The sequence below is a fragment of the Stegodyphus dumicola genome, chromosome 11 (assembly GCF_044657685.1).
Source record: "Stegodyphus dumicola isolate Sdum_Otavi_A_Nest chromosome 11, ASM4465768v1".
Lineage (NCBI taxonomy): Eukaryota > Metazoa > Arthropoda > Arachnida > Araneae > Eresidae > Stegodyphus > Stegodyphus dumicola.
Genome location: NC_140778.1, coordinates 150,409,145 through 150,432,396, shown reverse-complemented (window position 1 = coordinate 150,432,396; position 23,252 = coordinate 150,409,145). Strand labels below are relative to the sequence as shown.

Below are 23,252 nucleotides of genomic sequence, written 5' to 3'. Positions count from 1 at the left end.
TATTTTCTACATCTTATATTTCTATGTTTATATTAAAATTACATACTGTTAGACATATTTAAATACATTTTTTAAAACAAGTGATCTTTTGAAAATTTTTTGTTTTGGCTCTTGACTGCAGCACAACTTATGTCAAAAATGTGATTGTGTTTCACTTTTAATTTCAAATATAAAATGTGAAAAGTATTTAGAATAGTATATTTAAAGAAAAAATTACGACATTTAAAATTAGGCCACACAGTTTTGTTACAGGAAATAGCATTAAATGTCCGAACTGTTTTTCTGTTATTTTTATCATAAAAACTAGTATATTGAGAGTGTTATTTATACATAATAAAATTTATGTAATCTTCTATTCTGAAAGTCTTTTATACTTATTTGATAAATGATTGTTATCATTAAAATAGTTGAACTTATTTCTAAATCATGTTCATATTAATTAGTGTTACAAATATATTTCTATCTGATATGCATCATACTTACATTTCCGTTAGTTCTTTTCGAGAAACCTTGCCCGATGTTTTCATATGCAGAGTCTTTGAAGAATTCGCATATTTCTTCACGTACCTTTCTCTTTTTCACTTCTCCCTCAGGGGGCTCACTTTTGTGAGTACGGGTGTGGCAATCCCGAGGTACCCTAGCCCTTCAGGGGATCATCTTCTTGGTGAGACGGGTGTCACGATCCTGGAGCCCCAGTGATCTATCCTCTTTTCCGTATCCTCTCCTCTTGGCTGGATCTTTTTCCCTTCCCTTCTCCCTTGTGGTTTCTCTCTACGGAGTTTGGGACTCGTCACGAGAGGCTGGAACAGACCTTGTTTCTAGTTTTCAAGTGGGGAGAAAACTGCCCACGTGTTTGCCGTGCGTGGAGACCCGTGTCGCTGGAAAGGAGGGTCCTGGTAGTTGAGGGGCGAGGTACTGTCCCCAACACACTGCTTTGGCCTCTGCTTCAGCTAAACGGGAGGCACCTTAGTCGTCCTCACGGGTGTCAATCGGCTGGTCACTAGTCCTTGTGTCAGTGGCTTGGGGTCAAGCTCTCGGGAGTACCTGCTTTCGGGAAAGCCGACTGTGGGGCTTCAGTTTGCGTATAGGTCCGGCTAGCCCTAACACAGGAATCTGTGTTCCCTTGTTGGGCTCCGTGGTGGGCGGGGCCGTCGGACCCGAATCTTTATTCATTCACTATGGCTTCTCATATTTACTTAATAAAAGATTTCGAGGTAACTCCAGTCACTCAAGTCAATCCTGTCACTCAAGTCACTCAAATCACTCCTGTCACTCAACCTAGTTCTGAAACTTCTACTCCTAAACCAGTCACTCAACCTAGTTCTGAAACATCTACTGTTAAACCAGTCATTCAACCTATTTCTGAAACGTCTACTGCTAAACCACTCACTCAACCACTCACTCAACCTCTCACTCAACCTACTTCTGAAAAGTCTACTGCAAAAAAATTACGTACAGATACAAATGAAAAAAATCATAACAATATTCCCCGTTTCCTAGTCATCTCTAGTCCTTCTGGCGAAATGCATAAGATGTCTCCTTTCGTAATAAACAAATACATCCAGTCCTGTATTGGTGAGCCGAGAAATATAAAGCGTCTCCGCTCCGGAGACCTGCTTATTGATACAACCTCAGCCACCCAGTCTGCTTCTTTACTTCAGATAACTAAACTTGGGGAAGCGAATGTGACTGTAACACCACATAAGTCACTCAACTATTGTCGGGGTGTAATCTCAGAATTCGACCTTCTGTATGTTTCTGAAGAAGAGATCGCTTCTGAGCTCTCCGAACAAAATGTCTGCGGTGTAAGGCGGATCAAGATGCGTAAAGAAGGTAAGTTGATAGACACGAAACACGTGATCCTTACCTTCAACACGCCTGATCTGCCTAAGAATATTAAGGCCGGATATCTAAATATTCCTGTAAGACCTTATATTCCAAACCCTATGCGATGTTTCCAATGCCAGCGTTTCGGCCATTCTAAGACGTCTTGTCGTGGCAGCCTTACATGCGCCCGATGCTCACAGATTGGCCACGATTCTGATAATTGTACCGCTGCGCCTCTTTGTATAAATTGCAAGGGTGAGCACCCAGCATTTTCACGCCTCTGCCCAAAATGGAAATTGGAAAAAGAAGTGCAGACTGCAAAGTTTACGAGGAACATCTCATATGCCGAAGCCGGAAGATTAGTCCAGAGCACACAGCTTCGACCAAATACATCATACGCCAGTGCTGTAAAATCATCTCGTACAGTCGCCACCCAAACATCAATAGGCACACAGAGCCTAGCAAATAAAACCCATCCGTCTACATCCAACAAGCAAAAAGAAAATGCAACCCATATAGTACAAAAGAAAGAAACAGTTATTCAAAGTAAGCCCAAAACTACTACACATAAAATATCCAATAAAAATAGAAGTCACAGCAATAGCTCTTTTGATGAGATGATTTCTGAATCTGCGGATTCAGACTTTATGGAAGTAGAAGAGGGTCTAGAAGTTCCCAGGCATCTACTTCCACGAAAAACAAAAGAACAGCACAGAAAAAACAAAAACCATTCATAATGGCCACCCTCATGTCATTGAACTGTCGCGGTTTCCACCGAAATTTGCTTGACATCAAATCTATAATAAATGTGTATCATCCTGTGTGCTTAGCAATACAGGAAACAAATTTGAAACCCGAACACCATGCAAAACTTCGGAGGTTTTCTTTCGTCAGGAAGGATAACATTGCAGGTGAGCGTGCCAGTGGAGGTGTAGGTCTCCTCTCCTCACTGGATTATCCCTCAAATGTACTTCCTTTGACGACATCCCTTCAAGTTGTCGCTACTCAAATAAATTTTGATATTATTGTTTCATTTGTTTCTTTGTATTTGCCTCCAAATGAGCACATTTATCAGCAAGATTTAAATAATCTAATAGAGCAGCTGCCTGAGCCTTTTATCATAATAGGAGATTTTAACGCCCATAGTCCACTCTAGGGAAGTAAAGATACAAATTGCCGAGGAAGACAAATAGAGCAGATGATCGAAGATCATAGCCTTTGTCTCCTAAATAATGGGCAAGATACGTACTTCCATGAGCCTTCAAGGACATTCCACGCTCTCGATCTTGCCATCTGTTCACCATCTCTGTTGCCATTTTGCACTTTTAGTGTCGGAAATGACCTGTACAACAGCGATCATTATCCTATTTTTGTGTCTCTTGCACGAAGAGGAGCAAACCCCGTGTCGAGAGTCCCTCGTTTTATCCTGGACAGGGCAGACTGGGAACTCTTCTCTTCCGTTGCAGAGCTGACAGAGGAAATGGTAGAAGGTGTGCATATCGATGACGCTGTTGAAGCTGTTACTAATACTATTATTCAGGCAGCTATGCTTTCGATTCCTAGAACATCAGGAAAAACACTAAAATATTCGAAACCATGGTGGAATCGCGACTGTCATGAAGCACTGAAAAAACAGAAAAAAGCATGGGGTATTTTTCGTAGATATCCTACTCTGCGAAACCTCATAGCTTTTAAAAGAGCCAAAGCAAATGCACGGAAAGTAAGAAGGCAGAGCCAGAGGGATTCCTGGATTTCATATGTGTCCTCAATAACATCCTCTACGCCTAGTAAGCGGGTTTGGGAAAGAGTTCGAAAAGCATGCGGAATGTACAAAGACCACTCTCTTTCCTTTCTGGAAAAAGATGGCCGAGTGATTAGCTCCATAGAAGAAATTGCAAATACAATTGGTGAGACATTTGCTGCCGTTTCTTCCAGCCGAAATTACTCACCTGCATTTCTTTCTATCAAGCAACGCTCTGAGAAAAATCCCATCGCTTTCAACTCTTCCAACTTTGAGCCGTACAATAGAGACTTTACTATGGTTGAACTAAAGAGAGCTTTGTTGCAGACACATAGGTCTTGTCCGGGTCTGGATGGCGTGTATTATGAAATGCTAAAGCATCTGTCCTGTAAGTCACTGAGTGCCCTTCTCACACTTTACAATAGAGTGTGGAAGGAGCGTACATTTCCCAGTGCATGGAGGAGAGCTATTGTCATTCCTATTGCGAAGCCAGGGAAAGACCCGAGGAATCCCTCGAACTATCGGCCAATTGCCCTTACCAGCTGTGTTTGCAAACTGTTTGAAAAGATGGTAAACAGCCGCCTAGTCTACTTCTTGGAAAAGAATGATATTATATCGCCTTATCAGAGTGGTTTTCGAAAGGGAAGAACAACTGTAGATAACATGCTCCTCTTAGAGACATCTATTCGAAAAGCATTTGTAAGAAGAAGCCACCTTGTCTCGATATTCTTCGACATTGAAAAAGCTTATGATAAGGCATGGAGATACGGTATACTCCGGGATCTTCACGAGAGTGGCTTGCGCGGCAACCTACCAATTTTCATTCAAAATTTCTTGAACACTAGAACTTTTCAAGTAAGAATTGGCTCTGTTTTTTCGGATGTTTTTGAACAGGAAGAGGGTGTGCCTCAAGGCTGTGTGCTCAGTGTAACCCTGTTTAGTTTAAAAATAAATTCTGTACTAAAAGAACTTCCTCCCACCATCTTGGGATCTCTATATGTTGATGATTTACAGATTAGCTGTCGAGGGGCTGACATGAGATACGTAGAGAGGCAACTGCAGATGGCTCTGAATAAGATCGAAGAATGGTCAGACAAACAGGGATTTACATTTTCGAAACAGAAAACTGTGTGCGTACACTTTTGTAGGAAGCGAGGTCTCCATCCTGAACCTGAGTTATATCTAAATAGTACAATTATTCCAGTTGCGCCTGAAGTAAAATTTTTAGGAATAACGTTCGACCGAAAATTGACTTTCCTTTCTCATGTTTTAAACCTGAGAAGCAAGTGTCTAAAAACACTAAATATTTTAAAAGTGTTGGCGAACACCTGGGGTGCAGAGCGTTGCTCCATGCTTCGCATTTACAGAGCGCTTATCCGCTCTAAACTGGACTATGGCTCAGTTGTTTATGGATCCGCTCGCTCATCTGTTTTGTTAAAACTGGATCCTGTTCACCATCAAGGTCTGCGGATTTGTTCAGGAGCTTTCAGGACTTCTCCTGTGCAGAGCCTATATGTTGACTGTAACGAACCATCACTTCATATGAGGCGTGAGCAATTGTCCCTTTTGCAATATTTTAATACTCTATCTCAACCTGAACATCCCAATAAGCTGTGCTTACTTGATAATGAGTGTAACACATTATTTGAAACACGTCCATCCTGTGTTCCTGCTTTCCCTTTAAGAGTTCGCCCTGTCATTGAGGAACTCTCCCTCTCTGATATGCACCCCCAAGCAGTACAGAATTTTGAAATTCCACCTTGGGAAAATTCACGGATCCAGCTTCTTGATGTTTTTAAACATCACGTAAAGGCGAGCACTAACGAGATCGTTTACAGACAACTTTTCGCTGAGCACAGGCACAAATATAGCAGTTATTATCCGATATACACAGATGGATCAAAGTCAAATGATCATGTCGGGATGGCTTTTGTATTTGAAAATTACATAGAGGGCAGATGCCTGCACCATGCTTTCTCTGTCCTAACATCTGAACTAACTGCAATATATTATGCTCTTTTGTACATCCCAAAGCTCTGCCACAAAAAGTTCATAGTTTACACAGACTCGTATAGTGCTCTTAAATCCTTGGAAGCTTTTCCCAACGCTCAGAATCCTGTGGTAGTGGATGTTCTCAAAATTCATAGAAATTTAATGATACGAGGATATTAAATCCTGTACTGCTGGGTTCCCGGGCATACGGGAATAAAGGGAAACGAGCTTGCAGACATCGCGGCAAAATCTGCTGTCGAACTGTCCAGTCGCCTTATCCCTTTTAGAGACATCTGCTGTGTCATCAAGGGAAAGATACGAAAAAAATGGCAGCAAATTTGGGATGTTCAGCATCACAACAAGTTGAGAAACATCAAACCTAGAATTGAGCATTGGGATTTTGCTGGAAATCGTAAAGAGGACGTTCTTTTGACTCGACTCAGAATTGGTCATACCAGAGTCACACATAGCTATCTTCTTAAAGCTGAAAATGAGCCTGTTTGTTTTAATTGTAATGTTTGTTTATCTGTTCGTCATATTTTAATTGAGTGTCAATGTTTTAATAGTCTTCGCCAGAAATATTTTAATAGCTGTGACTTACCTCTCGACCGTTTAATCGGAAGAGAGGTCAATTCTAATTTATTTTATTATTTAAAAGAGATTGGCTTTTATTACCAAATGTAATTTGTTTTGAAGACTGTGTCTTGAATGTTAATATGTGCTTTTAACTTGTTTTTATATGACTTCATCCTCTGGATTTGGTACATTTATCTACTTGTTTTTATTTATTGAATTTTAATGTCATCAATTGTAATCATCTCATCTTTTGTTTGGCGCGTCATAATCATCTCTGGTTTTTGCGCCATAATCACTCACTCACTCACTCACTCTTTTTCACTTCACAGAAACTGTGCTCTGGAGGTGTTTTCACATGACAGAAATCCTGCACAGGAACAGGAGTATATAAATGCTTATACTTCCTAGTGTTCCAACTGCATTCCATATCTGTGGCAGATAAATCCTCCAGCTCATTAATATCGTTCCTGCACAAATTAAAGTATGTTGGTAAAATTATTTCCTCGATTTTAATTTTATAAAAACTGTCATGAACTATTTATTTCCATTAAAATATAATAGAAATATCTATCTTTCATTGGGGAAATTGCATAAAAATTAATTCTTGAAATAAAATATAAAATTTTAAATTTTAGGAGGAAAGTAAATTAATACAGAAAGAAATTTAAAATTTTACGAGAAAGACAAACATGCAGTAATTTTAGACCTAAATTTTTTATTTTCCCACACGAGTTATTCGGGAAAGGCATCTATTGCTGCTACTGACTTTCAATTTTATACAGATAATATATCGAGAAATGATATAAAAATAATTTTATTATGCATGTATGTATGCACGCACGTATGTACAAATATTTATCTACATTTCTGAAACTGGTCAGAAATATACATACATTTCTGAATCCGGTCCTAAGAGCAGAAAAGTACAAATATCTTTGACCACTTTGTTATTGGATTTATGTCAAATTATCCATTTTGATGACAAATTTTATAATATATAAAATCACAGCATGTAAAAAATACATATTTTAATTAGTTAAAATATCTAATCAATGCAAATACTGATACTAGATAACATAAATTTTATATCAAGAACGGTTATTTGTTTGTTCAATGAATAGAAAAGCAATAGCTGAGTGAAAAACATAACACATTTGACTAATTCAAAATTATTAAATCTTACTTACTCATGGCAGAATAACATAACAGAAACACAATGTTTGCAACATTCTCCTGCTCCAGCTTTGCAGCTACAATGAAAGGACTTAATTTTCCATCTGCTTTCATTTTCAATGAATACTCCATTAACCACGTGCGGCGGTGAAGAAGTCGAGCTTGATTGAAGACATAATGCTTGTATCGCGATTTCTTCATCTTTCCGGGCCTTAATACCGCACATTATCAGTCGTTTCGAAGCCAAAATTGCTTCCCCTTCTTTTATACAATTACTCGAACTGGTACCTTGTATAAATTCCAAAATTATTGAAATCTGCAGTTTTTTATTCATCGTAATACGACTTCAGGTCTATTAGCAATTGCAGACGAATTTGAAACGCCCTCTATCGGTCAATACAAACGCCAATAATCTTCCTAATGTTTTTTCGGAATTTTAATCCCTCAGGGGGCTCACTTTTGTGAGTACGGGTGTGGCAATCCCGAGGTACCCTAGCCCTTCAGGGGATCATCTTCTTGGTGAGACGGGTGTCACGATCCTGGAGCCCCAGTGATCTATTCTCTTTTCCGTCTCCTCTCCTCTTGGCTGGATCTTTTTCCCTTCCCTTCTCCCTTGTGGTTTCTCTCTACGGAGTTTGGGGCTCGTCACGAGAGGCTGGAACAGACCTTGTTTCTAGTTTTCAAGTGGGGAGAAAACTGCCCACGTGTTTGCCGTGCGTGGAGACCCGTGTCGCTGGAAAGGAGGGTCCTGGTAGTTGAGGGGCGAGGTACTGTCCCCAACACACTGCTTTGGCCTCTGCTTCAGCTAAACGGGAGGCACCTTAGTCGTCCTCACGGGTGTCAATCGGCTGGTCACTAGTCCTTGTGTCAGTGGCTTGGGGTCAAGCTCTCGGGAGTACCTGCTTTCGGGAAAGCCGACTGTGGGGCTTCAGTTTGCGTATAGGTCCGGCTAGCCCTAACACAGGAATCTGTGTTCCCTTGTTGGGCTCCGTGGTGGGCGGGGCCGTCGGACCCGAATCTTTATTCTTTCACTATGGCTTCTCATATTTACTTAATAAAAGATTTCGAGGTAACTCCAGTCACTCAAGTCAATCCTGTCACTCAAGTCACTCAAATCACTCCTGTCACTCAACCTAGTTCTGAAACTTCTACTCCTAAACCAGTCACTCAACCTAGTTCTGAAACATCTACTGTTAAACCAGTCATTCAACCTATTTCTGAAACGTCTACTGCTAAACCACTCACTCAACCACTCACTCAACCTCTCACTCAACCTACTTCTGAAAAGTCTACTGCAAAAAAATTACGTACAGATACAAATGAAAAAAATCATAACAATATTCCCCGTTTCCTAGTCATCTCTAGTCCTTCTGGCGAAATGCATAAGATGTCTCCTTTCGTAATAAACAAATACATCCAGTCCTGTATTGGTGAGCCGAGAAATATAAAGCGTCTCCGCTCCGGAGACCTGCTTATTGATACAACCTCAGCCACCCAGTCTGCTTCTTTACTTCAGATAACTAAACTTGGGCAAGCGAATGTGACTGTAACACCACATAAGTCACTCAACTATTGTCGGGGTGTAATCTCAGAATTCGACCTTCTGTATGTTTCTGAAGAAGAGATCGCTTCTGAGCTCTCCGAACAAAATGTCTGCGGTGTAAGGCGGATCAAGATGCGTAAAGAAGGTAAGTTGATAGACACGAAACACGTGATCCTTACCTTCAACACGCCTGATCTGCCTAAGAATATTAAGGCCGGATATCTAAATATTCCTGTAAGACCTTATATTCCAAACCCTATGCGATGTTTCCAATGCCAGCGTTTCGGCCATTCTAAGACGTCTTGTCGTGGCAGCCTTACATGCGCCCGATGCTCACAGATTGGCCACGATTCTGATAATTGTACCGCTGCGCCTCTTTGTATAAATTGCAAGGGTGAGCACCCAGCATTTTCACGCCTCTGCCCAAAATGGAAATTGGAAAAAGAAGTGCAGACTGCAAAGTTTACGAGGAACATCTCATATGCCGAAGCCGGAAGATTAGTCCAGAGCACACAGCTTCGACCAAATACATCATACGCCAGTGCTGTAAAATCATCTCGTACAGTCGCCACCCAAACATCAATAGGCACACAGACCCTAGCAAATAAAACCCATCCGTCTACATCCAACAAGCAAAAAGAAAATGCAACCCATATAGTACAAAAGAAAGAAACAGTTATTCAAAGTAAGCCCAAAACTTCTACACATAAAATATCCAATAAAAATAGAAGTCACAGCAATAGCTCTTTTGATGAGATGATTTTTGAATCTGCGGATTCAGACTTTATGGAAGTAGAAGAGGGTCTAGAAGTTCCCAGGCATCTACTTCCACGAAAAACAAAAGAACAGCACAGAAAAAACAAAAACCATTCATAATGGCCACCCTCATGTCATGGAACTGTCGCGGTTTCCACCGAAATTTCCTTGACATCAAATCTATAATAAATGTGTATCATCCTGTGTGCTTAGCAATACAGGAAACAAATTTGAAACCTGAACACCATGCAAAACTTCGGAGGTTTTCTTTCGTCAGGAAGGATAACATTGCAGGTGAGCGTGCCAGTGGAGGTGTAGGTCTCCTCTCCTCACTGGATTATCCCTCAAATGTACTTCCTTTGACGACATCCCTCCAAGTTGTCGCTACTCAAATAAATTTTGATATTATTGTTTCATTTGTTTCTTTGTATTTGCCTCCAAATGAGCACATTTATCAGCAAGATTTAAATAATCTAATAGAGCAGCTGCCTGAGCATTTTATCATAATAGGAGATTTTAACGGCCATAGTCCACTCTGGGGAAGTAAAGATACAAATTGCCGAGGAAGACAAATAGAGCAGATGATCGAAGATCATAGCCTTTGTCTCCTAAATAATCGGCAAGATACGTACTTCCATGAGCCTTCAAGGACATTCCACGCTCTCGATCTTGCCATCTGTTCACCATCTCTGTTGCCATTTTGCACTTTTAGTGTCGGAAATGACCTGTACAACAGCGATCATTATCCTATTTTTGTGTCTCTTGCACGAAGAGGAGCAAACCCCGTGTCGAGAGTCCCTCGTTTTATCCTGGACAGGGCAGACTGGGAACTCTTCTCTTCCGTTGCAGAGCTGACAGAGGAAATGGTAGAAGGTGTGCATATCGATGACGCTGTTGAAACTGTTACTAATACTATTATTCACGCAGCTATGCTTTCGATTCCTAGAACATCAGGAAAAACACTAAAATATTCGAAACCATGGTGGAGTCGCGACTGTCATGAAGCACTGAAAAAACAGAAAAAAGCATGGGGTATTTTTCGTAGATATCCTACTCTGCGAAACCTCATAGCTTTTAAAAGAGCCAAAGCAAATGCACGGAAAGTAAGAAGGCAGAGCCAGAGGGATTCCTGGATTTCATATGTGTCCTCAATAACATCCTCTACGCCTAGTAAGCGGGTTTGGGAAAGAGTTCGAAAAGCATGCGGAATGTACAAAGATCACTCACTTTCCTTTCTGGAAAAAGATGGCCGAGTGATTAGCTCCATAGAAGAAATTGCAAATACAATTGGTGAGACATTTGCTGCCGTTTCTTCCAGCCGAAATTACTCACCTGCATTTCTTTCTATCAAGCAACGCTCTGAGAAAAATCCCATCGCTTTCAACTCTTCCAACTTTGAGCCGTACAATAGAGACTTTACTATGGTTGAACTAAAGAGAGCTTTGTTGCAGACACATAGGTCTTGTCCGGGTCTGGATGGCGTGTATTATGAAATGCTAAAGCATCTGTCCTGTAAGTCACTGAGTGCCCTTCTCACACTTTACAATAGAGTGTGGAAGGAGCGTACATTTCCCAGTGCATGGAGGAGAGCTATTGTCATTCCTATTGCGAAGCCAGGGAAAGACCCGAGGAATCCCTCGAACTATCGGCCAATTGCCCTTACCAGCTGTGTTTGCAAACTGTTTGAAAAGATGGTAAACAGCCGCCTAGTCTACTTCTTGGAAAAGAATGATATTATATCGCCTTATCAGAGTGGTTTTCGAAAGGGAAGAACAACTGTAGATAACATGCTCCTCTTAGAGACATCTATTCGAAAAGCATTTGTAAGAAGAAGCCACCTTGTCTCGATATTCTTCGACATTGAAAAAGCTTATGATAAGGCATGGAGATACGGTATACTCCGGGATCTTCACGAGAGTGGCTTGCGCGGCAACCTACCAATTTTCATTCAAAATTTCTTGAACACTAGAACTTTTCAAGTAAGAATTGGCTCTGTTTTTTCGGATGTTTTTGAACAGGAAGAGGGTGTGCCTCAAGGCTGTGTGCTCAGTGTAACCCTGTTTAGTTTAAAAATAAATTCTGTACTAAAAGAACTTCCTCCCACCATCTTGGGATCTCTATATGTTGATGATCTGCAGATTAGCTGTCGAGGAGCAGACATGAGATATGTAGAGAGGCAACTGCAGATGGCTCTGATTAAGATCGAAGAATGGTCAGACAAACAGGGATTTACATTTTCGAAACAGAAAACTGTCTGCGTGCACTTTTGTAGGAAGCGAGGTCTCCATCCTGAACCTGAGTTATACTTGAATGGTACAATTATTCCAGTTGCGCCTGAAGTAAAATTTTTAGGAGTGACGTTCGACCGAAAATTGACTTTCCTTTCTCATGTTTTAAACCTGAGAAAGAAGTGTCTAAAAACACTAAATATTTTAAAAGTGTTGGCGAACACCTCCTGGGGTGCAGAGCGTTGCTCCATGCTTCGCATTTACAGAGCGCTTATCCGCTCTAAACTGGACTATGGCTCAGTTGTTTATGGATCCGCTCGCTCATCTGTTTTGTTAAAACTGGATCCTGTTCACCATCAAGGTCTGCGGATTTGTTCAGGAGCTTTCAGGACTTCTCCTGTGCAGAGCCTATATGTTGACTGTAACGAACCATCACTTCATCTGAGGCGTGAGCAATTGTCCCTTTTGCAATATTTTAATACTCTATCTCAACCTGAACATCCCAATAAGCTGTGCTTACTTGATAATGAGTGTAACACATTATTTGAAACACGTCCATCCTGTGTTCCTACTTTCCCTTTAAGAGTTCGCCCTGTCATTGAGGAACTCTCCCTCTCTGATATGCATCCCCAAGCAGTACAGAATTTTGAAATTCCACCTTGGGAAAATTCACGGATCCAGCTTCTTGATGTTTTTAAACATCACGTAAAGGCGAGCACTAACGAGATCGTTTACAGACAACTTTTCGCTGAGCACAGGCACAAATATAGCAGTTATTATTCGATATACACAGATGGATCAAAGTCAAATGATCATGTCGGGATGGCTTTTGTATTTGAAAATTACATAGAGGGCAGATGCCTGCACCATGCTTTCTCTGTCCTAACATCTGAACTAACTGCAATATATTATGCTCTTTTGTACATATCAAAGCTCTGCCATAGAAAGTTCATAGTTTATACAGACTCGTATAGTGCTCTTAAATCCTTGGAAGCTTTTCCCAACGCTCAGAATCCTGTGGTAGTGGATGTTCTCAAAATTCATAGAAATTTAATGATACGAGGATATGAAATCCTGTACTGCTGGGTTCCCGGGCATACGGGAATAAAGGGAAACGAGCTTGCAGACATCGCGGCAAAATCTGCTGTCGAACTGTCCAGTCGCCTTATCCCTTTTAGAGACATCTGCTGTGTCATCAAGGGAAAGATACGAAAAAAATGGCAGCAAATTTGGGATGTTCAGCATCACAACAAGTTGAGAAACATCAAACCTAGAATTGAGCATTGGGATTTTGCTGGAAATCGTAAAGAGGACGTTCTTTTGACTCGACTCAGAATTGGTCATACCAGAGTCACACATAGCTATCTTCTTAAAGCTGAAAATGAGCCTGTTTGTTTTAATTGTAATGTTTGTTTATCTGTTCGTCATATTTTAATTGAGTGTCAATGTTTTAATAGTCTTCGCCAGAAATATTTTAATAGCTGTGACTTACCTCTCGACCGTTTAATCGGAAGAGAGGTCAATTCTAATTTATTTTATTATTTAAAAGAGATTGGCTTTTATTACCAAATGTAATTTGTTTTGAAGACTGTGTCTTGAATGTTAATATGTGCTTTTAACTTGTTTTTATATGACTTCATCCTCTGGATTTGGTACATTTATCTACTTGTTTTTATTTATTGAATTTTAATGTCATCAATTGTAATCATCTCATCTTTTGTTTGGCGCGTCATAATCATCTCTGGTTTTTGCGCCATAATCACTCACTCACTCACTCACTCCCTTTCGGAATTTTAAAGCAATTTCTAGAATTTCGGCAGTTCTCTAAAAATATTTTGGTAAGTTTAGCTATTATGCAGTTGCTAGTAATGATGAATTTAAAACCAAAAATGTATTCTTTCATTGATTTGAGAGATGGTATTTCGAATTTAAGCGGAAGTTTAAATGAATTTGATACAATCTTACCACAGACTAGAAAGAATTATTTCTCTGTCTTGGATGGATTTTCTCACTTTTCCGCATTTTATAGATTAAATGCATGAAGCAGACAGACAGACAGAAAAAGTATACAGATGTCTTGTTTTGCACCCGCTAAGTCTTTCTGCACCGATGGGCGAAAAATCAAGCATAGGTGCGAAGGAAAGGTATATAGAAAGGGGGCAATTTCGTATTTGAGGAGAGTAAAAAGGGAACTTCGTACATCTTGCACGAGTTCAAAAGGTCAGGAAGAAAAGATGGGACAAAATAAAATTTAAAATAAATGGACCAAAAATAATAGAGAGGAAAAAAAAAAAGGGGGGGGGCCTATAGAAAGAAATGGAAAAGAAGTAGAAAATATCCTAAAATACGATTGTGTCCATGAGTGTAGTTAAAAGGAGGAAAATTTGTCTTCATTTACAATAAATAGTGTCTCACAAGTGTGTGTGTGTGTGGTGAGTGTGTTTGGTAATGATGAATAGATGTGTTACTGGGGAAGAAAAAATATTGACGGTGTTAAATTGCTTCGTATCAAGGTATTTAGAATGAAATACAAAGTAATATGTATGCTGAGTATATGCAAAGTAATATGTATTGCATCCTGAGATATCAACAAAAGACATTATACAAAGTATATATTAATTTAACTAAAGTAACTTGTGCTATTTTCGTTCCCAACATTTTCATACATTTTTCAAAAAACAGCAGCAGACAAACAAGATAGAACCATATACAATACAAGACCACAACCGTACACACACACAAAAAAAAAAAAAATGATATATACATATATATATATATATGTGTGTGTGTGTGTATGTAAATTACTGAGTATATGTATTAAAAACACAACTTAAACATAGTATTTATTAATTTATATATCATAATTTATTACAAGATTTATTATTTTGCTATCATAATTTATTACTACTTAATTAATTAATTACACAATTAATTACTTAATTAATTACACAATGAGGGACACTGTTGTTTATATAAGCTCATATTTCTAAGAATTTATTTAAGGCAGTGACGAATAATCCATCCGTTACATATGGACATTTAACAGATAGCAAGGAACAGTAAGAGAAAAAATCGGTGAGGTATAATATTATTTAAAGGCAAAAAATATTTAAGCGATCTAAAAAAAAAAAAAAAGAATCCAGAGGATCCGAGAGGAAATAGCGCGATGCCGTGAGTCCCCTATTTTCCCTCTCACGAGATTCCTCAAAGCAAGATAAGGGGGCTTTGTAAGTGACGACAGACGTGAACTGATAACGTTGGCGTCTGTTCTGCTTAACAAAGGAAGCCACAGACAATGAGCAATTTCAAGTATTTTTAATGCTAAAAACTGATTAAAAGTTAAAATTTATTGATTTAAAGGCACATATTTATAGAAATTTGATTGCGTTTAGATGAAAGAAGGGTACTTATCTTAAAATTCCAGCCTTTCGTAGTACTTCCTCACATTGTCCTCTGTTTCATTCTCATCAACATTGCAACTGAAAAACTTTTGAAAACGTATAGGTATTGTAGAAAAATCAGTATTTCAAAGTAATTTAGTTGATAATCCCCAAGGGGAAAGGAATTTTTTTTCACTTTTTTACGGAGCGATGCGAACGTCCAGCCGCTTGCCTCGGTGATCGCAGCGCCCTCCTGCATCAAGCAGACACGCACAAAAATCCATTTTGATTCTTACGGTTTCAGTTAAATGAATTGAAAATATATATATATATATATTTTAACTTTGTATATGCATAAATTTAAAATCGTGGGACTCCCACTTACAAATTATATGACTACATTGCAGTATTTAAGGTAATAACTGAAATTATAGTACTAAAATGACAGAATATAAGAATTATAATCAATTTAAATAAATTTCTATTCAATTGTAGTCTATTTAAATAAATTTCTATTTTCATTTAAAATTTGCCATTATTAGCATCCCCGCAGTTTTACGTAATCATAGGATTTACCGAATTATATTAGGTCCTTAACATAATTTCAAGGACTAATAGAAAAGTGATAATACGGAAAGACTGTGTCTTAAGTACCAGTAGCCAAGTATTTGTAATTAAATAATTAAATAAAAATAAATGTTGAATATCACAGCTTTTTTATTTATTTTTAGTCATATAATAAAAGATAAACAAGAATACTATTACATCGGTTATTCCACAAAAGATTCCCGTCAGCGTATTTCCAAACCCTACCCCACTTTTCGAATTTTTGACGTCATGGACAAATCGACTAGTTTCGCCTGGATGGTAATTCTTGAGCATGCGCTGAAGGGCGAGAAGTAACATAAACAGAACTTTGGCTTGCGCTTGTAAACAGTATTAAGTATATTGTCTGAAAGTGTATTCGTTTATGTAATTGCATAATTTTAGTGTTTCTGTAATAAGAAAACTTCATTCAGATAAAATTTATTTCAGTATTATTATTTTCTGGTTATAGGATTATACGAGATGCTGAATATTCTAGGTACTATCGTAATCTTCGCATAACCTTTTACATTGGATTTTGCCTTATCATTTTAAAATATATTTGTAAAGATTTAAAAAAAGGTGAATCAGAGGCCGATGATAATTAAGTAGAGGCTTTATTAAAAGATGGAATTTCACGCACATGGCAGAGCACGTTTCTACATATCACACCATGACCAAGAACCACTAAAACTGTTGCCAGATCAACCTAAGCAAAACTATAAAACAGTTACGGTTAAAATACATGACATTAAAACAAGAACGGGGAGTACGTGTGATTATTCTCAACACCCTCCCTTAATCACATATTATTTTACATTTATCTCTTAAATAACATAATCTTGGTTTAGGCAAGCATTTAGTAAACAAATCAGCTAACTGATTTTCACTAGAAACATATACAAGATTTATATCATACAATTTTACAATATCCCTAATATACTTTAGTTTAATGTCCAAATGTTTTAGTCTAGCACAATTATTTTCATTTAATATTGCTTTAATTACAGACTGATTATCCTCATAAACTGAAACTTTAATATTGTCGACTCCTAAAATTTCTTTAGATACATTATAAAATACAGTTAGGTCTTGAACAGCTTTTGCTAAAGCCAAAATTTCTGCCTCAGTAGAGGACAGAGCAATAGATGTTTGCTTTTTAACAGACCAAGTTACAGGACAATCATTAAAGAAAATAATATACCCTGAAATAGATTTTCTATCATTTGTATCTGACCCCCAATCAGGGCCGGATTAAGGGTGTCGTAGGCCCTAGGCACTCCAGCAGCGTAGGCCCCGAAATAATAAACATTTTTTAACTGAAATTGACCGCTAATATTAAGTAATAATTTTGTTGTAAATATAAATCCGAAAATGTGATGATGCGGTAAAATAACATTATTTTATTTTGGGATTTTAATGTTTTTATTTTTCATAGAGCCATTTTCAATAGCCATAATTCCAGAATTGAGTTTATCTGCAACAATGCAACTTTTATATCTACCAAATTCCATGCAGAATTCCAGGGTTTTAGTACATGAACATGACAAGACATTAGCCGCCGGGAAAACCTCTCGGACGGGCACATGCGTTTGACACAGTTGGCCACGTTTCCATGCCCACTACCAAACGCTTGCGCGCGATCGAGAGGTTTTCCCTGCTGCTAAGGTCTTTTGTTTTAGTAGCTCAGTTGTGTAATAAGTTAATATGTAAACACTACGATAGAGCGTGTATGCCTGTGCTTGTATTTAATTACGCTCAACCCCAAGTCAATCTTTAGTTTAAAAACTGGAAGTTAAATTTATTATAAGTAAGGTAAGTAAAGGAAAGTTGTTTTTATACTCTACTTATTTCAACCTAGTTTTTGATTCTGGAATATTGCTTCATTCCATTATAAATAATAGAATTTTCATTTTATCACTTCTTATTAGTATAATAGTCCGCCGTAGAATGCAGCACAATGCAAGGAACTTTGAGTAGGCCTACTATGGGGTGGTTTGGCCATACTATTGTAAAAAATCTCCAGTAGTAGTCGTAGAAATAGTACAGTCCAAATCACCTTTGGAATAGCTTAATTTTAATCCATACTCGTAAATCCGGGTTTCGTTTTTACAAGTTTAAAATGCATTACTTAACAAATTTAAAATAACTTTTTAGCTTTCTGATAGCATAATAAAAGCGACGGGCGCAAACTAAAATGTATATTTAAAGGTGACGAGAAGAAGGAGAAAACAAGTTTAAATTTTAGTTTGTGCGTGCCCATCGCTTTTAGTATGGTATATCAGAAAGTTAAAAAATTATTTTAAACTTTTAAGCGCAATTTATAAAAGCTTTTTTTAAATATTTTTTTTTAGCGAAAAATGTCTGATGGATATAAAAGAAAACACCAAAGTGGACATGAAAAACGCAAAAAGAAGGAGAAAGTGAGTGAGTCGCTTAGTAAAATTAAAGGTTCTTTATTGAAATATGTTAACATTTCTAAGGAGACAGAAGATAATGCAGATGCGGTAGATATTTCCTCGATCGAGGTTAGACCTAAAGAAGCTGAGGCTTGTTGGGACTCGCAAGAATGTTCAATCAATAAAACTGAGAATGTCACAGAAGACGAGGCTGACGGGGTTTTACGAAATTTTAACGACGCTTCCAAGCAGGTGGTGCCTGAATCACTACCAACAACATCAGCCTCAAGTATTTTCAGTTCTGATCCAGCACGGTGGACAACCATAAGCGCAGATCTTATCGATTACTTCTCTCGTAATCACCCTGTGCAGAAATTGGATATAAATTTTAAGTTATACGCCACTAAATTTGGCGAAATAATGAGATGTCCATCACAAGATTATTTTTTCAGAAAACTGAACAACAATGATATTATAAAAAGGGACTGGTTGATATTTTCCGAATCTACTGGCAAGTTTTTTTGTTATAAATGTATTTTGTTCAAATCGGACCTACCTGGAAATCCAAACCTGTGTAACCAATTCCTTACAGGCTTTAATGACTGGAAAAACGCACATTCGAGAATTTCAAGTCATGAAGTGTCAAAAGAACATTTTGCATCTATTTCCGCTTTAGTGAACTACCAACAAACTAGAAAAATTGATGAGGCGTTTGATATTGTCAAGGAAAAAGAAAGCACATATTGGACAACGGTTTTAAGAAGAGTAGTGGAAGTAATTAAGTTTTTGGCCGAAAGGGGACTAGCGTTTAGAGGCGATAATGAAATACATGGTGATCCTAGTAATGGCAATTTTCTTGGGTGTATCGATCTCTTAGCCAAATTTGATCCGTTTCTAGAAGAACATGTAAGAAGATACGGTAATCCAGGCCGCGGAAAAGTATCATATTTATCCTCCACAACGTATGAAGAACTAATAATTTTACTGGGGTCAAAAGTATTGGAAAAAATAGTTACAGAAATCAAAGAAGCCAAGTATTATGGAATCACTGTGGATTCTACACCTGACGTTAGCCATACGGATCAACTCTCCATAGTTATTAGATATGTCTCAAAAACTGGAGCTATATATGAAAGATTTTTGATGTTTGTTAAAATAGAAAAACATGATGCCAAGTATCTTTTTGACACTCTAATTTCAGTTTTAGAAAATCAGGGAATAGACCCAAAATTTTGGAGATGTCAGTCTTATGACAATGCGGCTAATATGAGCGGAGTGTATTCGGGAGTACAAACTAGATTTAGGGAAATCAACAGCGCAGCCACTTGGGTACCATGTGGAGCTCATAGTCTTAATCTAGTTGGCACAGCGGCGGCAGAAAGCTGCTTAGAAGCTGTAAAATTTTTTGAAATTTTGCAATCGCTCTACAATTTCTTTGCAGCGTCCCCTCAAAGATGGTCTAAACTAAGGTCTTTGGGAAGTAAAATTTCTGTAAAAAGACTTTCAGAGACCGGATGGTCAGCGCGTTATGAGGCTGTAAAAACATTATGTGCCCATTATGATGATATACGTGGTATTCTTACAAATATTTCAACTAGTGAAGGTATGAAACCTACAACAGTGATTGAGGCACAAACCTTAATCCATCAAATGAATACTTTGGAGATGGTATTACTCACAGTTATTTGGGAAGATCTACTAAAACACGTCGATATTGTAAATAAATCTCTTCAAGAACCTGGCATCGAGTTTAAGACGATGGTGCGACTTTACGACAGTTTAATTCAATATTTATCTCACTGCAGAACTGAGGACATGTATAATAGCTATTATCTTAAGGCAAAAGCCCTTGCACCAGATTCAGAATTTAAAGAATCCGAAACTAGAGTTCGTAAGAGAAAACGACAGTTCGATGAAGGGCCAGATGAGACTCCCTCTCGCAGTGCCGAAGATTCCTTTAAGATTAATGTTTTTTTTATTGTTCTAGATGTGCTTTGCGCTGAAATGACAAAGAGACGCACTGCGTATACCAGCCTTTATGACACATTTAGTTTTCTTACGGATAATACACTGACCGAGGACATTATCAAGGTTAAGGCTCAAGCTCTGGTAAAAATGTATCCGTCTGACTTAGAAGAAAACTTTGTTGATGAGTATTTGATTTTTTCAAATTTGTACCCCAAAACCACCTCTATAACGGATCTCATCAAATTACAAATAAAGGATAAACTTGTGTCAAGTTTCCCAAATGTTAATATTGCATTGCGCATATACCTTTCGATATTGGGTTCGAATGCAGAAGGAGAAAGATCATTCTCCAAGTTGAAGCTTATAAAAAATTTTATGCGTTCAACTATGGGTCAAGAGAGAACTTCGTCACTTGGCCTTTTGTGTATTGAAAGTGATGTCGCTCGCGGCATTAATTTTGAAGATATAATACACGAATTCGCTGTGTCAAAATCCCGAAAAAAGGAGTTATTTTAGGATCTACTTAGTAAACCAAACGTTTTGTATTCGTATTTTTTGTGTATTTGTATTTACATATATTATTTTGACCTTCACTATATAATAATATAAAAATGTTTATAAGTTTTTGGGGTATTTTTATTTCAATATATTTTTTTTCAAAGCCCTAAGACCTTTGGCCTTCGTAGGCCCTTTGGCCTTCGTAGGCCCTAGGCACGTGCCTACTGTGCCTAATTGGTAATCTGGCCCTGCCCCCAATCAGCATCAACATAAACATTTATCATAATATCAACACTATTATTACATTTACAAAATAATAATTTCAATTCAGATGTCCTTTTTAAATATCGAAGAATTTGCTTCAGACCAGCCCAAGCATTGTTAGTGGGTTGTTCTTGTATCTGACTCAGACAGTTCACAGAAAACAGAATATCAGGACGAGTTGTCATAGACAGATACAGCAAAGCACCTACAAGTTCACGATAAGGGCCATGAAATCTTTCACCATTCACAAAATTTGATGAAGTTGACTTAGGCACTAGAGGAGTATCAGATGGCTTACAATCTAACATTTTAAATCTATTTAACAATTTTTCAACATAAGATTTTTGGCCTAAAGTAAGTTTGTTCTGTGAATATTCAAAACTTATTCCAAGAAATTCATTTGCAACTTCAGCCTTGGACATCTCAAATTCATTTCTAAGTAATTCAATCACAGTTTTTACCTCTGAATCATTAGAACCAGCAATTAGCAAATCATCCACATACAGCACAATAAATATTTCACTCTGTTTAGTTCTTCTTACAAAAGTACATGCTTCACAGTTAAGTTGTTGGAAGTTTAACAGAATTATAAAATCAGTAAATCTCTTGAACCACTGCCTCGGTGCTTGCTTAAGTCCATAAAGACTCTTAAGAAGCTTGCACACACGACCACTGTTGTCACTGTAGCCCATTGGTTGTTCCATGTAGATTGTTTCTTGAAGATCACCATTCAGAAATGCAGTCTTTACATCTAATGCATAGATTTCAAGATTCTTTTGAACAATGATAGCCAGCACAAGTCGAAGTGATGATGTACTAATTACAGGAGCATAGGTCTCAAAGTAATCAATACCTGGCTTCTGTTCAAAGCCACGAGCAACCAATCTAGCTTTGTAAACATTGTTTCGTTTGATGCGCAACACCCATTTACAGGGTGAGTGAGTGAGTGAGTGAGAGATTATGGCGCAAAACCAAACATGATTATAGTGCGCCAAAGACGTGATGGGGTGAGTACAATTGATGAAATTAAAATACAATAAATAAAAACAAGTAGACAAATGTATCAAATCCAGAGGATGAAGTCATATAAGAACAAGTTAAAACCACACATTCAAAATTCAAGATACAATCTTTAAAACAAATTACATTAGGTGATAAAAGCCAGTTTCTTTCAAATAATAAAATAAATTACAATTGACCTCTCTTCCGATTAAACGGTCGAGAGGTAAGTCACAGCTATTAAAATATTTCTGGCGAAGACTATTAAAACATAGACACTCAATTAAAATATGACGAACAGATAAACAAACATTACAATTAAAACAAACAGGCTCATTTTCAGCTTTGAGAAGATAGTTATGTGTGACTCTAGTGTGACCAATTCTGAGGCGAGTCAAAAGAACTTCCTCCTTACGATTTTTGGTTGATTCCCAATGCTCAATTCTAGGTTTTACATGTCTTAACTTGTTTTGAAGCTGAACATCCCACATTTGCTGCCATCTTTTCCGGACTTTTCCCTTGATGACACAGCAGATATCTCTAAAAGGGATAAGGCGACTAGTCAGTTCATCAGCAGATTTGGCTGCAATATCTGCAAGCTCATTTCCCTTTATTCCAGCATGTCCAGGAACCCAGCAGTACAGGACTTCATATCCGCGAATCGTTAAATTTATATGAATTTTCGGGACATCCACTACCACAGGATTCTGAGTGTTGGGAAAAGCTTCCAAAGATTTAAGAGCACTATACGAGTCTGTATAAACTATGAACTTCTTGTGGCAGAGCTTCGAGATGTACAAAAGACCATAATATATTGCAGTTAGTTCAGATGTTAGGACTGAGAAAGCATGGTGCAGGCATCTGCCCTCAATGTAATCTTCAAATACAAAAGTCATCCCGACACGATCATTTGACTTAGATCCATCTGTGTATATCGGATAATAACTGCTATATCTGTGCCTGTGCTCAGCGAAGAGTTGTCTGTAAACAATCTCGTTAGAACTCGCCTTCACGTAATGTTTGAAAACATCAAGAACCTGATTCCGTGAATTTTCCCAAGGTGGAATTTCAAAATTCTGTACTACTTGGGGGTGCATATCAGAGAGCGAAAGTTCCTCAATGACCGGGCGAACTCTTAAAGGAAAAGTAGGAACACAGGATGGACCTGTTTCAAATAATGTGTTACATTCATTATGAAGTAAGCACAGCTTATTGGGATAGAATATTAAAATATTGCAAAAGGGACAACTGCTCACGCCTCAGATAAAGTGATGGTTCGTTAGAGTCAACATATAGGCTCTGTACAGGAGAAGTCCTGAAAGC

General features: G+C 38.0%; 1 protein-coding gene across 1 annotated transcript; it reads left to right on the top strand.

Moving 5' to 3' along the window:
* Positions 1-13,870: 13,870 nt before the first annotated feature.
* Positions 13,871-20,684, top strand: LOC146994432 (zinc finger MYM-type protein 1-like). Its single transcript, XM_085826374.1, has 2 exons — positions 13,871-13,900; positions 18,285-20,684. Exons 1-2 carry the CDS (start codon positions 13,871-13,873, stop codon positions 20,682-20,684), a joined length of 2,430 nt encoding a protein of 809 aa, XP_085682500.1.
* The last annotated feature ends 2,568 nt before the right edge of the window (positions 20,685-23,252 follow it).